The 12,927-nt window shown below is 31.3% G+C and overlaps 4 protein-coding genes across 4 annotated transcripts; 3 read left to right on the top strand and 1 right to left on the bottom strand.

Moving 5' to 3' along the window:
- The first annotated feature begins 1,615 nt into the window (after positions 1 to 1,615).
- Positions 1,616 to 4,912, top strand: LOC113512512 (probable 28S ribosomal protein S23, mitochondrial). Its single transcript, XM_026896415.3, has 3 exons — positions 1,616 to 1,827; positions 3,980 to 4,144; positions 4,567 to 4,912. The coding sequence occupies exons 1-3, from the start codon at positions 1,784 to 1,786 to the stop codon at positions 4,841 to 4,843; spliced, it is 486 nt and encodes a 161-aa protein (XP_026752216.2). The 5' UTR covers positions 1,616 to 1,783; the 3' UTR covers positions 4,844 to 4,912.
- Positions 1,834 to 3,939, top strand: LOC113512501 (uncharacterized). The gene is made up of 3 exons (XM_026896404.3): positions 1,834 to 2,442; positions 2,676 to 2,876; positions 2,959 to 3,939. Exons 1-3 carry the CDS (start codon positions 2,177 to 2,179, stop codon positions 3,122 to 3,124), a joined length of 633 nt encoding a protein of 210 aa, XP_026752205.1. The 5' UTR covers positions 1,834 to 2,176; the 3' UTR covers positions 3,125 to 3,939.
- Positions 4,913 to 5,926: 1,014 nt separating the features above from the next.
- LOC113510682 (uncharacterized) lies at positions 5,927 to 7,687 on the top strand. The gene is made up of 3 exons (XM_026894182.3): positions 5,927 to 6,085; positions 6,819 to 6,902; positions 7,210 to 7,687. The coding sequence occupies exons 1-3, from the start codon at positions 6,040 to 6,042 to the stop codon at positions 7,383 to 7,385; spliced, it is 306 nt and encodes a 101-aa protein (XP_026749983.1). The 5' UTR covers positions 5,927 to 6,039; the 3' UTR covers positions 7,386 to 7,687.
- On the bottom strand, positions 7,680 to 11,860 carry LOC113510673 (splicing factor U2AF 50 kDa subunit). Its single transcript, XM_026894172.3, has 8 exons — positions 11,698 to 11,860; positions 11,048 to 11,620; positions 10,831 to 10,913; positions 9,614 to 9,736; positions 9,442 to 9,529; positions 8,994 to 9,147; positions 8,440 to 8,524; positions 7,680 to 7,962 (listed from the first exon to the last, which is right to left on the bottom strand). The coding sequence occupies exons 1-8, from the start codon at positions 11,711 to 11,713 to the stop codon at positions 7,831 to 7,833; spliced, it is 1,254 nt and encodes a 417-aa protein (XP_026749973.1). The 5' UTR covers positions 11,714 to 11,860; the 3' UTR covers positions 7,680 to 7,830.
- Positions 11,861 to 12,927: the final 1,067 nt, after the last annotated feature.

Genomic DNA, 12,927 nt, shown 5'->3' with positions numbered 1-12,927 from the left:
TAAGAATGAAAGAGCAAACCAGTTAGCCCATCGTGATGAATATACCTAGAATCCAGCACAATGTTTTCCAGGTGGGATCACATAGAGGTCGATCTACCAGGGTATATTGTTTTTTTTTAATGGATAATAATGGAATGGTAACCCCGCCAGCGTATACCGTTAGCGCAGGCGGGATTACCAGTGATAGATGATAGGTGAGGATGAAAGGGCAGGTCAGTTAGCCCATCGTGATGAATACACTTGGAATTCAGCACGATAGTTTCCAGGGGAGACCACGGGGAGGTCGACTTGTTAGGGTATATTATTAGCAATGGAACTGATAAGGGTATATTGTTAGCAATGGGACTAGTAGCCCGCATTACTAACAATCCCTTCCCCCCGTACCCTTCTGGTTTAACATGCCTTAGTAGTACTAATACTATTATATACTACTTTACTATGACTACCATAAATTTCGAACTCGCCAAAAATTATGACTTCCTATGAAGATTACGCGAAAGTATCGTATATATGGAAAAACATCTACCGTTTACTTGCTCTGTTTTCGGAATAGTTTAAGTATGGCCGTATCTAGTTCTTAGGTAAATGGTCTACTAAACGTGCCTATCGTCATCTGTCAAAGTCAATTTATTTCACAACAGTCAACATACTCTCTCTTGGTGTACAGGACTAATTTCTTTAGACGTAGTCTAATTTGTGGAATATTTTCTAACTTCGTTTTGATTTTTTTTTTAAATTAATCTATTCGTATAGTAAAATTTGATAATTTAGAATATAAATTATGTATATGTCATTAGAAGAGAGGTCATTAGAAAAATGAATTAGGATAATTTCTAGCTGTTGCTTTTTCTTTTATAAAAAAAAAACTGAATAGGCCACCCCTTCCTTTCCCGTAGATGTTATAAGAAGCGACTAAGAAGTACAAGGTATGGGCAGTAGCGTCCCTCTTAAAATATCTCTACGCTTGCCAATTCGCCTGCCAAGCATGACAGCTACTGGCAAAACCCCCCAATGGGAAACACTAAAAAGAAGGCCCCCAATCCCCAGATGTTATCATCATAACAGCTGATAATAATGATAAATATGACAATTCTAGTTAATATTTCTAATTCTAATTTTTTTTTAATGAATGAATGGTAACTCCGCCTGCGCTATCGTATCGCTATATAACATAACTATATAGTAACGTTCTATTAAGTTGGTAAAAGCAGTTTTGATAATCCTAAATGACAATCTGTTCACTCCATAAGCATATTTATTTATAACTCAGACTTTTCTATTCGCCCCATTAAAGTTTTATCACCCCTTTAGCAATTCGAATTGCTTCATTTTTTTACAAATTTTATATGATATATAAATTATGGGACTATAAATTAATTTACTTATTTTAAACAAATTTACCTTTTATATATTCAAATTACAAATATATTACATACACTCTTCGAAATGTATATACTACGAAAAACAAACTACGGCTGTTATATAAAGAATGTTCTTAATTTGAAAATTTTTGTACTAATTATAACCTTAAAACATAAAAATGTTTATTTTACTTTAAATATTGTTTATATCTTATAGAAAGACTGGTAGAAATTAAGTCTTTATCTTTTTTCCGTTCTTTTCTATTCACCCCGTGATTCCTATTGACGTTTACGATAGTTATTCTAACCTAATTTTTTTAATATAAATTAATATTATATAAAAGTAGTATTAATAAGCAAATTTTAGTCACTAGATAATAACTACTTCTAGAAATTTGTTTAATCTTGAGAAAAAAGCAGAAATGGCAAGTAGCAGACTCGAAAGAATTGGGACAATATTTACAAGGTTTGTATTATTACAGTATAATTTTGAATAATAATAAGTTAAATATTTATTCATTTATTATTAAACACCGCCTTGGATAATATTATGTTTTGAATCCTGTAAGCTTTAATTCGTTTCGGCTTTATTTTGTTACTTTTTTCCTTACTTATAAGAATTAAAATTTACGTACAAAAAAAAATTACGGCGCCGCTCATCAAAAAAAAAAGGATTCTTTATTTAAAAATTTTCAGCGGGAATTTAGTAATTTGGCGGTAGTATTTACTAGGTAGTGAGAAAATTTCATCCAAAAATTAGAAATTTCAAATTTTTTTATATCTCGAGCGATTACATTCGTTATTTAGTTTAAATAATGTCAAATAAGAAAGTCAAGGAATCAAAATTGGATGCTGAAGAGGATGACTTTCTAGAAACTCAGTTTTTAAAAGATTCTTCTAAACCTAAAGAAAAAAGAATTCAAAAAAGAAATGGGTCTGAAATAGTTGAGGAAGAAGATAATTTTATCAGTCAATATCAAGCCAGTGCTAAAAAAAGGAAACCAAAACTTCAAAGTACTGAAGGTCCTGAAGAATCACGGCAAAAGTTGCTACATGTAATGAGTCATCAATTAAAAACAAGGTTTGTGTATTATATTTATTATTGCTTATTACAAATTAAATATTCCACATAGTGTCAGATTATCTATATTTAAGTAATGTAGACAACTACTTAAGGCTAAAAATATATTATAAATCACTTAGAAGCCCCTCTAAAAAGTTCTACTTTTAAACTTATAAATCTGTTACTCTAATTGTTTCATATTATTTAATAAAGCTTTCATTTTAAAAATCAAACCTATGTTATATTTTCAGAAAAGACAGTCATGCTAATTTACTTAACAATCTATTGGATGTAATAAATCAGCTACAGGTTGACTATAATGCTATGAAAGAGAATGAGCAGAAACTGGAACATCTAACTGGTGCATTAATGAAATGTATCCAGCAAGCGGGTATTGCATATAAGCAAAAACTTAAAACATTAAAAGAAATTCATGCTGCCTTTAAAAAAGAGTAAGACATAGACTATTATAATTTTTAATGAATTAAGTTGCTAATAATTTGATTCGAATTAATATTATTGGTTCTTTTCCAGGTCAGAAGTAATGGACTGTGATCACAAGTCTGAAACAGACAAGCTTGCTAATGAGTTAAAAGAAGATATAAAAAAAATACAACGTAAAGTTATAGCAGAAACAAAACGGAATGGACTTGAAGCTTTACGTCGATCTATTTTTCAAACTGTTGAAAATAACTTTTAATTTATTGTTTTTTTTTATAAATTTAATTTAATGACATGTAAACAAAGGTACACTATATAATAATAAATTTCTGTGTAATTTTCTTTTAAAATAACACATGGTTTTAATTCTATTTAACTAACATCGATTGACATGAATTTCTTTGTATGTTATGTGATAACTCTAATTCTGGACCTATTTAGATGATATTTTTTGCAATCAAATAATTTCCTTCTATGAGAAGTGAATTTTGTTGTGGAATAAAATTTTTAATTGTTTATTTTATCAATCTAAATTCCTGGTTACACTTGTCTGAAGCATATATAAGTTATTGAAGCAAAGAAAGGAGTAACTATAAACAGTGGAATGTGGGCAAGGATAGACAGAGGTTTATGACTATTAGCAACTTTAAGATTATTTTACTGGGATGGCAAACATCTTTGAAAACCTTTATTGTGGAGTGAAAACTGGTAACCAAGCTTACTCTATCGGTTTATGCTGGGAATCCTGAGGTAAGGGGTGGTGGGCATGGCCGTCTTATGACCCAAACCTCTGCCTGTCCTGAAAGGCTTACTTAGGTTAAGAAAAATAATACAAACTGTGTGAATTTAAAAATTATTTATTAAAATAATTATAATACCAAAGACACAAGTCTAATATGGACAACTTTGCCTATCCACAGTGTTTATGTGATCGAAAGCTATAACATTAGACTTGGGTTGAATAGGATATTTGTTATGCCCTTGTTAATACAGTTGAACTAATTTTACAATTACAAAAGTTCATTCATACTTCCATATTCAACTCGACCAATTATCATTCCCAATTAAATGTAACGAAATATCATTATTGATTTTAAAATTTCTTACTCAACAGGGTAGAAGGACTCTTGACACGAGGTGCAATGAAACCTGACGACAGACCTCTTTGGTTCGATGTGTATAAAGCATTCCCACCTATAACTGAACCTAAATTTGCTAAACCTAAACCCGAAATTAAATCCATAAGACCGATTTTATACAAGGAAGACATACTACGAGCGTAAGTATTTTTACCTATTTATTTATTCTTGTCAAGCTATAAAATACTTATACGAAGCCGCGGGTTAAAACTAGTGATATTTTAAATTTTGCGAGTAGTTTTTTTCATTTTGCCGCTTTAATGGTTTAACTAATCGTCATAAAATGTATTTTTATTTACACTTAAGAAGCACGATCGTGAATTTAAGAATGGTATAATAGAAATAGCTTATGATGTGGACACAGCTATTTCGTTCATGAATTTCCTTTATGTGTGTGCAGTTAACGGTTGAAATAATAATAATAAAATATATGTAACAGTTTTCGTGACATTGAATGTGCTTTCTGAGCGACAGTCGTAAATGCCTCCTATTTTGCAGCCCCATTTTTCATAAAGTATCACTAGCCAGTGTTATTTATTTTTTTCTACTCATTTATTTACAGAAAATTTCACTCCAATGGCCATGGTTTAGGCGTAGTAAATATGTTACATCCTACCAGTGAAACACATACGAAAAAGCTTTTACAACAATATAAAAAATTAAAAGCTGAAGGAGTTCCTGAACATGAGCTTATCGAAAAATCTGCAGCAGTTGTAGAGAACGAGAGGACTGTTGAACGACAAGAAGCATCTAAAGCCAAAATTACCGGCAGAAATCAAGAGTCATCAGCTCAAACTCTTGCAGAAGCAGATCTAAAAAATATTTTCAAGGAAAATTAGTTTCTGAGCACAGTTTTTATAGTTAATTAGATAGAATTTAGAATAAAGTTATATTTATTAACTGTATAATTTTTTTTTTATTTGTCGTACTATTGACACAATCTACAGGTGTATGAAATCGAAATCTTTAGCTATACATAAAAATTATAAATCTACTGATAAAATATATTAAAATTAAAAGTTACATGAATGAATTTTCAAAAACCTCAACGAATTTTATGATATTATTTTCTTGATTTAATATGGGACGCTCAAATTTTTCCTGTCGTTTTAACGTCCATATTTCTTTAGTGAAAATGTTTATTTTTACTGAGAAACAGCTAAAGATGTTAGTTTAACCAAATATATGTACTTAGTATCTTGAGTAAGCGTGTATCTCGACAGAAATTTTCATCGATTACGTATATCAACTTTTGTGTACATTTTTTTTAACTAAAATTAAATATGGTGGGAAAATATGGACTAAATAAATATCACACAATACGAGGAATCAGGCAACGACTTTCTGGGAGCACATTCTACCCAGACCCTAGACATTTAGAAAAGTTAGTTTTGAAATTGGTCCGACCGGGAATCAAACTTGGGACCTTATTTATGCAAAGTAACGCGCCTGCCTCTGAGCTACTGATAAAAAAAAAAGTAAATTTAATACTGAAAGTAACTTATTTCCCTAAATTAGATTACTTTGCATTTTTAATAATTGTTTATAAAAACGGGAAAATCATTACAGAATTAATTTTTACTCCAGATCAATAAATGCATAATACGAGTATTTCTTCTTAAAACATCCCGCATCTAAAAACATCTCTCTCTAAAAACTCAACTGCGGTTGCCAACCCGCTTGCCAAGTATGGCAACTATTGGCAAAACTCCCCTTATAGGGAAGGCTTATGTTCAGCAATGGATAGTTAACGCCTGAAATGGTGATGTACTCTTATTTTTAATTATTAGGCGAAATTGTGGGCAAAAGTTTATGTGAGTAAACATTGAGTCATATCCTTTGTATGTGCTACATTTGAGCAATTACTTTAGGGCGAATCGTATTATATCTGCGTATTAGTAATCATGTTATCTTATCTGTATAAAGATAAGCGTTCGGTTGAAGAACACGCCTGATTGCGTTAGTGTACCTGAAATTGCCTTTATTCAAAGTGTTTTATTCAAAACAGAATAAAGAAGTGATCAAATTATTCAAAATGGCTCAAAAGAAATCGATTTGGTTTTACCTTGCTGTTATTTTGGGTAAGTTATATTTGATATATGTAATTAGTTTTATATACACATATTATTAAATAAATAGTAATTTGCCTAACATTTACGCATATTCTCAAGATGTTAAAATTGCCTATCCTTAATATTTAATAAGAGGAATATATGAATGTCTATATTATCGTCATTTCTAATTGCAAAATTTGGAAGATGGTGCATATGTATCTTGCCTACATATATTTACGTATTTATTATTTTGCTACCTGCTTCCATAAATTGATAAACTTGTACCTACTTAACTGTGACTAATCAATAAAAGAATTTTGTACATACGTACTATTATTTAATATTGTCAATTTTCGATAATTTTTTTATACATGATGCCGAAGGGTTAAACATTTATTTTAATATATACTAGCTTTTGCCGCAACTTTGTGTGTGTGGACTTTAGGTAGGTAACCACTTTTAAATGATTAATTAAGATAAGAGAGTGGATTTTAAGTTAGTCGTTCAGGAACATTATATATATATATATATATATATAGTTTTTAAAAACCCCTCTAAACAGTCTTTAGGGTATAAAAAATCATACTAGTATAATATTGCATTAAGTCCACCTTTAAAACCATATTTTCAATTATCAATAAAGTTATTTAAATAAATAAAAACAGGATCCTGTTGTAAAAAGCATGACAATAAAAGAATATATTCTTCTTTTAGTTTTTTTTTTTTAAGTTTAATTAATATTATTATTATATATTTTCAGTTGTTTTAAGTACCCTGACACAAGAAACAGAAGCTAGGAGAAAAATTCTGAGGGGAAGAAGAGTTATGACGCGCACTTATTATCGTAAGTTTCTTAGATTTAACAAAATGTTTAAATATAAGAAGTTTTAATACCGAAAAAAGGAGGGCAACATTTTTCGGGTATATCCGTACGCTGTAGTAATATGTAGTTGAAACGGCTAATTGATTTTCATAAATTAACATGACAACTATCAGAAACTGCAGATACTGGTATATTTGTATTGAAGATTAATTTTCGTAAAGGGGAGGGGGTCGATTACTACAATCTGACTTGTGCTTTTGTTTCTTAATTCTTGTGTTTGTTCAAAGTTCTGTGGTATTTTGTTAAATAACAATTATACGATTTTCAGATGGCAATGCAGTACCTGCTTGGGCTATAAGCTTGATGTCTGGTATAGGAATGTTGATCGTCGGCGGTATTGTATATGTAGTAATGAGAAAAGTTATTATATCCCCAGAAATAGTGGACATACAAAGTTTAGAGCATGGATATCAACGAACAGCGACAAGCGATCCAACACGATAAATCTTATAATGGCTATCCATTTTTTAGCAGAACAGTTATATTTAGAAATAACTAAATTCTGTAATGCCTATTATTTTCAACTAAACATTTAGCATAAGTATAAATTTTGTTACAAAATATTGCGAGGTAGGTACATGTTACATGTACGTGGTGCAACCACCGAAAAAACTATTGCTGTTATCAATTGTAATTATATACATGTTGTTTGTCCTATACATTTAATAGTGTTTTTATTTTATTTTTCTAACAAATAATTTTATTCATGTTTTACTTATAATATGTAATAAAAAAATATTATATAATTCACTTTCTTTATTTTTACTTATTAAATACAAATAAGATGGATAGATGAAGAAATTATAATTATCATGTCACATGAGATTTTAGTAATGCATTATGACGTAGTGGCTTTCGGTTATAACCAAATGGTATAATTGATTATCACTTAGAATTCCCTGCGATGGTATTTGTCAGGATCGAAATATGATGTGACGACTACACGGTTACTGAACTTGCGGCCTGTGAGAGTTTGTTGTGCCTTTTGACAATCTGCAATACTGTTGAACTCTACGAATACCTGTAAAAATAATAAATAAAATATTCATTAAGCTATAGTAGCTTAAAATAGAAAGATATTGTATAAAGTTGATTAATAAACAATTTAGGTTATAAACCACTTAAATTTTGCATTAAACTGTGTATGTAATAAAAAAATATTTATTATATAATAAATTAAACATGAAATAGGGAATATTAAACTACTCTTCCAGAATTGTGACAGAAGTTGAAATTTATTTTCCGCATACATTTTGTATTTTATTTCTGTACATTAACTTGATGGTAAATAGTCACTGTAGCTCATAAACGCAACATTTGAATAGGGATGGGAAATAAAGGAACAATAGATAAAATACCCTATCATTGTTTTTGAATTCATTCTATTAAATGTTATTGAAACAAACTCACTACATTACTTTCCCAATAAAAGGCCTCTAACTACTACATTATAGTTATGAGCATATTAATATATAACTGAAACTTGTTCAAAGCTTACCTTTCCACAGCCTGGTACCTCCACACCTTCAATAGGTCTTGGTATCTCTATACTGCGTACACAACCGTACTTATTACATTCCTCCCTGTAACAACAATTAATTGACATTTATAAGATTTCATTTTAATCCAAAAATGTAAGCTCGGCAAATAGCTAATTACAATATAATTTTAGTCATTTATATTTAATTTTTGATCATAGCCAATTTAATAGAAATCGGATTCGCAATCGGATGATTGCAATGAAGTTTGTACAATACGTCAATGTGAACTTGCGATTCCGAAAAGTAATTTGATAAATCAAATTGTGAATACTTATCTAAGTCCATAGCTTCAGTCTTAGTTGCAACTTAATTTCTAGAAAGTACTTGAGTGCATGTACTATTAGTAATATTATTCTCATAATACTACATCTAACAAGAGGACATTGAATAAAACATGCCAAGATTGCTTATACAAGTATATACATTTCAATATGAAAAGGGGAAAGTTTATATAAGTATAATAATAAAATATAAGTATAAACATAAGTGTTTAGTGGAAAATTATACGCACTTGATGTCCTCGAGAATATCCTCATACTCCTCTTCGTCGCGGAGCTCGTCGGGTGTGACCATGTTGAGGAGACACAGAACCTCGGTGGCGGGACCCGCGCCCGCCAATGTCAGACCCGCCACTTGAAGCTGTACTGGCGCTGCGCCTGTCATCGCTGTGCACATAAAAATCACGTATTTGGATTGTACGTAGACAATTTAAAATTCACTTTTTTTGTTGTTGTGTTCTATGTATGAACTAATGTTCATAGTCATACAACAGATGTATTTTTGTTTTGGAAAAATTAACAAGTTTCAACAAAATCATTATCAGACCATCATGGAACAAAATAGTTTCAGAAATTGGTTTACAGTTAATGATGTTATCATATAAGGAATACAAATAACATACATTACTTTTTCATATTATGAGATTATGATTTTTCAACAGTATTTATTGTATTTCTTACCTAATGTAGAATTCTTTGCACCGATACTGGCTCTCTGTACGATTAATTTCTTGTCACCCAACTGCATACCATTCAGTCCAGCAATAGCCTGATGACAATAAGACATTTAAAATGTTATAAAAAAAATTATGATATAAAATTGGATTATGAAAAAATATATTAATATATGTACCTGGTCTGTCATTGATATATCCACATATTCAGCAAAAGCGTAACCTTTGCTAAGTCCTGTTGAGGAATCTTTCACCAAATTGAAAGCTCGAAGTTGGCCAAATGACATCAGCAATTCTTTTACCTGTTTATATTGCACGCAATTAGTACGAGATAATTAAGTTGTAACAATTTGTTGTACAAATAGATACACAAGTTCTATATTATGTAGATGTACATTCAGCATACGTAACTTTTAGTGTTCCCATTGAGATTTGCTTAGCAAAATGCAGCAAATATATAAATGAATGTTATCTGACCTGTATCTAGCCGCATGTTAGATTCAGATGTGAATGGAGGAGACTTGCCTTGGAGTGCCGACGTCTCATTCAAGTACAAGACGTATAGGTGAGAATGAGAGACAACAGTGACACGCGGGCCGCGAATGTGCCAAATCTAAGCTAGGGAGGGGCAAAAAGCAAACTATATCAGTGAGTTGTATGAATAAGTATTGAGCGTGAATCGTGCACGCTCATCCCTCCAAGGGGTACCTGAAAATACCTGAAATGGACCAAATTATAACGCGGCTCACTGCTGGCTTCACCGTTGCCCTGTCAACTGTTGAATCTCGGCCTGAAATAGTTGCGGCTCCTAGTGCTACTTAATGGGAACTAGCTAGTAGTCAGTATAGTGATGTATGAGCATGCAGGCTCAGTGTACTATCCTGTATATAACTTTTATTGTTATACTTCATGTGAACTATCTATATATATTCTTACAACCCAGTGTAATAAGATGCCCACATGGTATTGGGTGTTATGAAAAGATCTCCTGTCCTAACTTTTAATATAATGACAACTTTTATATAAAATGATTGATGAATAATGATACTCATGTTTTATAACTAGGTAAATGTGGAGTCTGGGTACTGACCTGCAAAATATAATTTAGTTTAATCATATCCAGATTTACAAAATAATGAAAAAATATTGATTGGTATTGAAGTTAGGAAAGCAAACAAATATAATTTATACTGTTTTTATATAATTATGTGGAAAATGCTTTTGTAATTAATAATAATTTTAATATAGACATGATGCTTTTAAACTGTGAAACATTAATTTTTAAGGAGGTTTATCATAATAAATAATAATATATTCTACTAGAGTAAGATAATAAACCAGAAATAATTATTGCTTCACAGAATTATAGAATCAAGTATTATAGAAAACAACTTACTTGGTCTTCATTAAGATAATTAGGGAGTCCACCTATAAATATTTTGTGTGGTGAATCAGGCACAACAGTACTTATAACACCAGCTGAAAAAGTATAATAGTAATATTAAGAAATGAAAATTATAAAATAATTAAAATAATATTGATGCTACACCATGGTCATACAATATATTATACTGGATCAATTATTTCTACAGTTAATTATTAACAAAATATACCTGGTACATTTATAGCAGGGTTTTCTGTGCCCGGCATAGGTTGATAATCATGGGGCCGTCGAATCTTCAAGCTCTGTCCTTTGAAATTGATACCATCAAAAGCCATTGCTTGTGTAGTTTCATCAATAGATCTAAATTCAAGGAATGCAAAGTTTTTATCTAAGTTGATCTGGCACGCAAGGACTGGATTACCAGCAGCTTGCGCTAAGCCAGAAAGATGCATCTGTTGGTTGAAAAATTCCATAGTTTCTTCTTCAGTTACACCAAATGGTATGTTGCCAACATACAATCTCCTCGCTTGTCTTGTTATAGTAGAGCCAACAACAGGCACTGCCGCCTGTGGCGTATCAGCGACAATATTTGCCGGTATTTGGCCAGCCGCTTGCATAGCCTTATATTGTAATGGCGTTATATGTTCGAATCCTGGTGGAGGGACATCCCAATACAGAGAAGGCTTGCGTCTACGGGACCTCTTGGATGGCGACCTCGATCTGCTCTTCCTCTTTTCTCTCCTTTCTCTGGAACGAGATCTAGAACGGCGTCTTTCCCTTGATCGTGACCTGCGACGGCGATCTAAAATACCGCACAGTTTAATGCGTATAAAATTAAATATTTTTGTTAAACGTATAAACATTCTAAAATATATTTACCTTTATCTTCTCCCATAGTTTACAGGTTTTTTTCTATTTCAGAAAATCACAAATTACTTAAAATACAATACACAAAGAAAAATAAAATGCAACTTTCAATAATCAAAATGGCGGAGCAATCCACAAACAACCATAAACACTTAAATAGTTTTTTTTTAATTTTATTTCGTAGCATAGACGAGGAGCCTACCGTAGATATTATCTTTAGAGGAATAAGAGCAATTCATAATAATTATTTTAGTTTCAAAATAGCTATACAAAAGTAAAACAAATAAAGGATTAATAATTTGATATATTATTAATAATAATAATAATATTGATTACTAGCTGACCCCGTAAAAGTTGTTTTACCACTTATTGCGAAATATAAAAATCGCAATTAAAATACAGGGGTTGATCGTAAAACGATGAAAATTTAAAGTTGTATGTATTTTTCAATGCTAAATTATAATAAAATAAAAATAAAAAAAATTGTCAAAAAAATAAAAAAAATATTTTGGGGTGAGTCACCCATATTATTGATGGGTATGAAAAATAGATGTTGGCCGATTCTCAGACCTATCCAGTATGCACACAAAATTTCATGAAAATCGGTAAAGCCGTTTCGGAGGAGTTTGGTCACAAACACCGTGACACGAGAATTTTATATATTAGAGATATAATTGGTACTATAGATTATATTAAATACAATATTATCGATCAATATAGTCATTATACTTGGGGAAAGGGATTGTTAGTAATGGAGACTGAGAATCCCATTGCTAGCAATATATCCAACCAGGTCGACCTCCTCGTGGTTCCCCCTGGAAACTATCATGGTTAATTCCTGATGAATTCATCATGATGGGCCAACTGGCCTGTTTTCATTCTCATTTATCACCCTTCATTGGTGCTCCGCCAGCGTATCCCGTTAGCGCAGGCGGGGTTACCATACCATTTTCACCCATCAAAAAAATACGTAGAAAGAAGATGTCAATTACTATTTTTAGTCTATTTTATTATCATTAATATATAGTGGTACCTTGATACACGAGTGTCCTAATATACGAGTTTTGAGGTACGAACCGTCGAGCGGTTGCAATTAAATGAATGTTTGTCTTTTTCTTTTACGTGTACTAATGCTCCATCGAATTATGACGTACGCCAGTTCGCCATATTGATAAGCTGTATAAGCTACATACTCAAATTGTATTAAAATTTTATAATTCTCACTACAATTACACTTTTACT

The sequence above is a fragment of the Galleria mellonella genome, unplaced genomic scaffold (genome assembly GCF_026898425.1).
Source record: "Galleria mellonella isolate WM207_F2 unplaced genomic scaffold, CSIRO_AGI_GalMel_v1 utg139, whole genome shotgun sequence".
Taxonomy (NCBI): domain Eukaryota; kingdom Metazoa; phylum Arthropoda; class Insecta; order Lepidoptera; family Pyralidae; genus Galleria; species Galleria mellonella.
The sequence above is the reverse complement of the archived record's forward strand: the minus strand, read 5'-3'. Positions and strand labels throughout refer to the sequence as shown.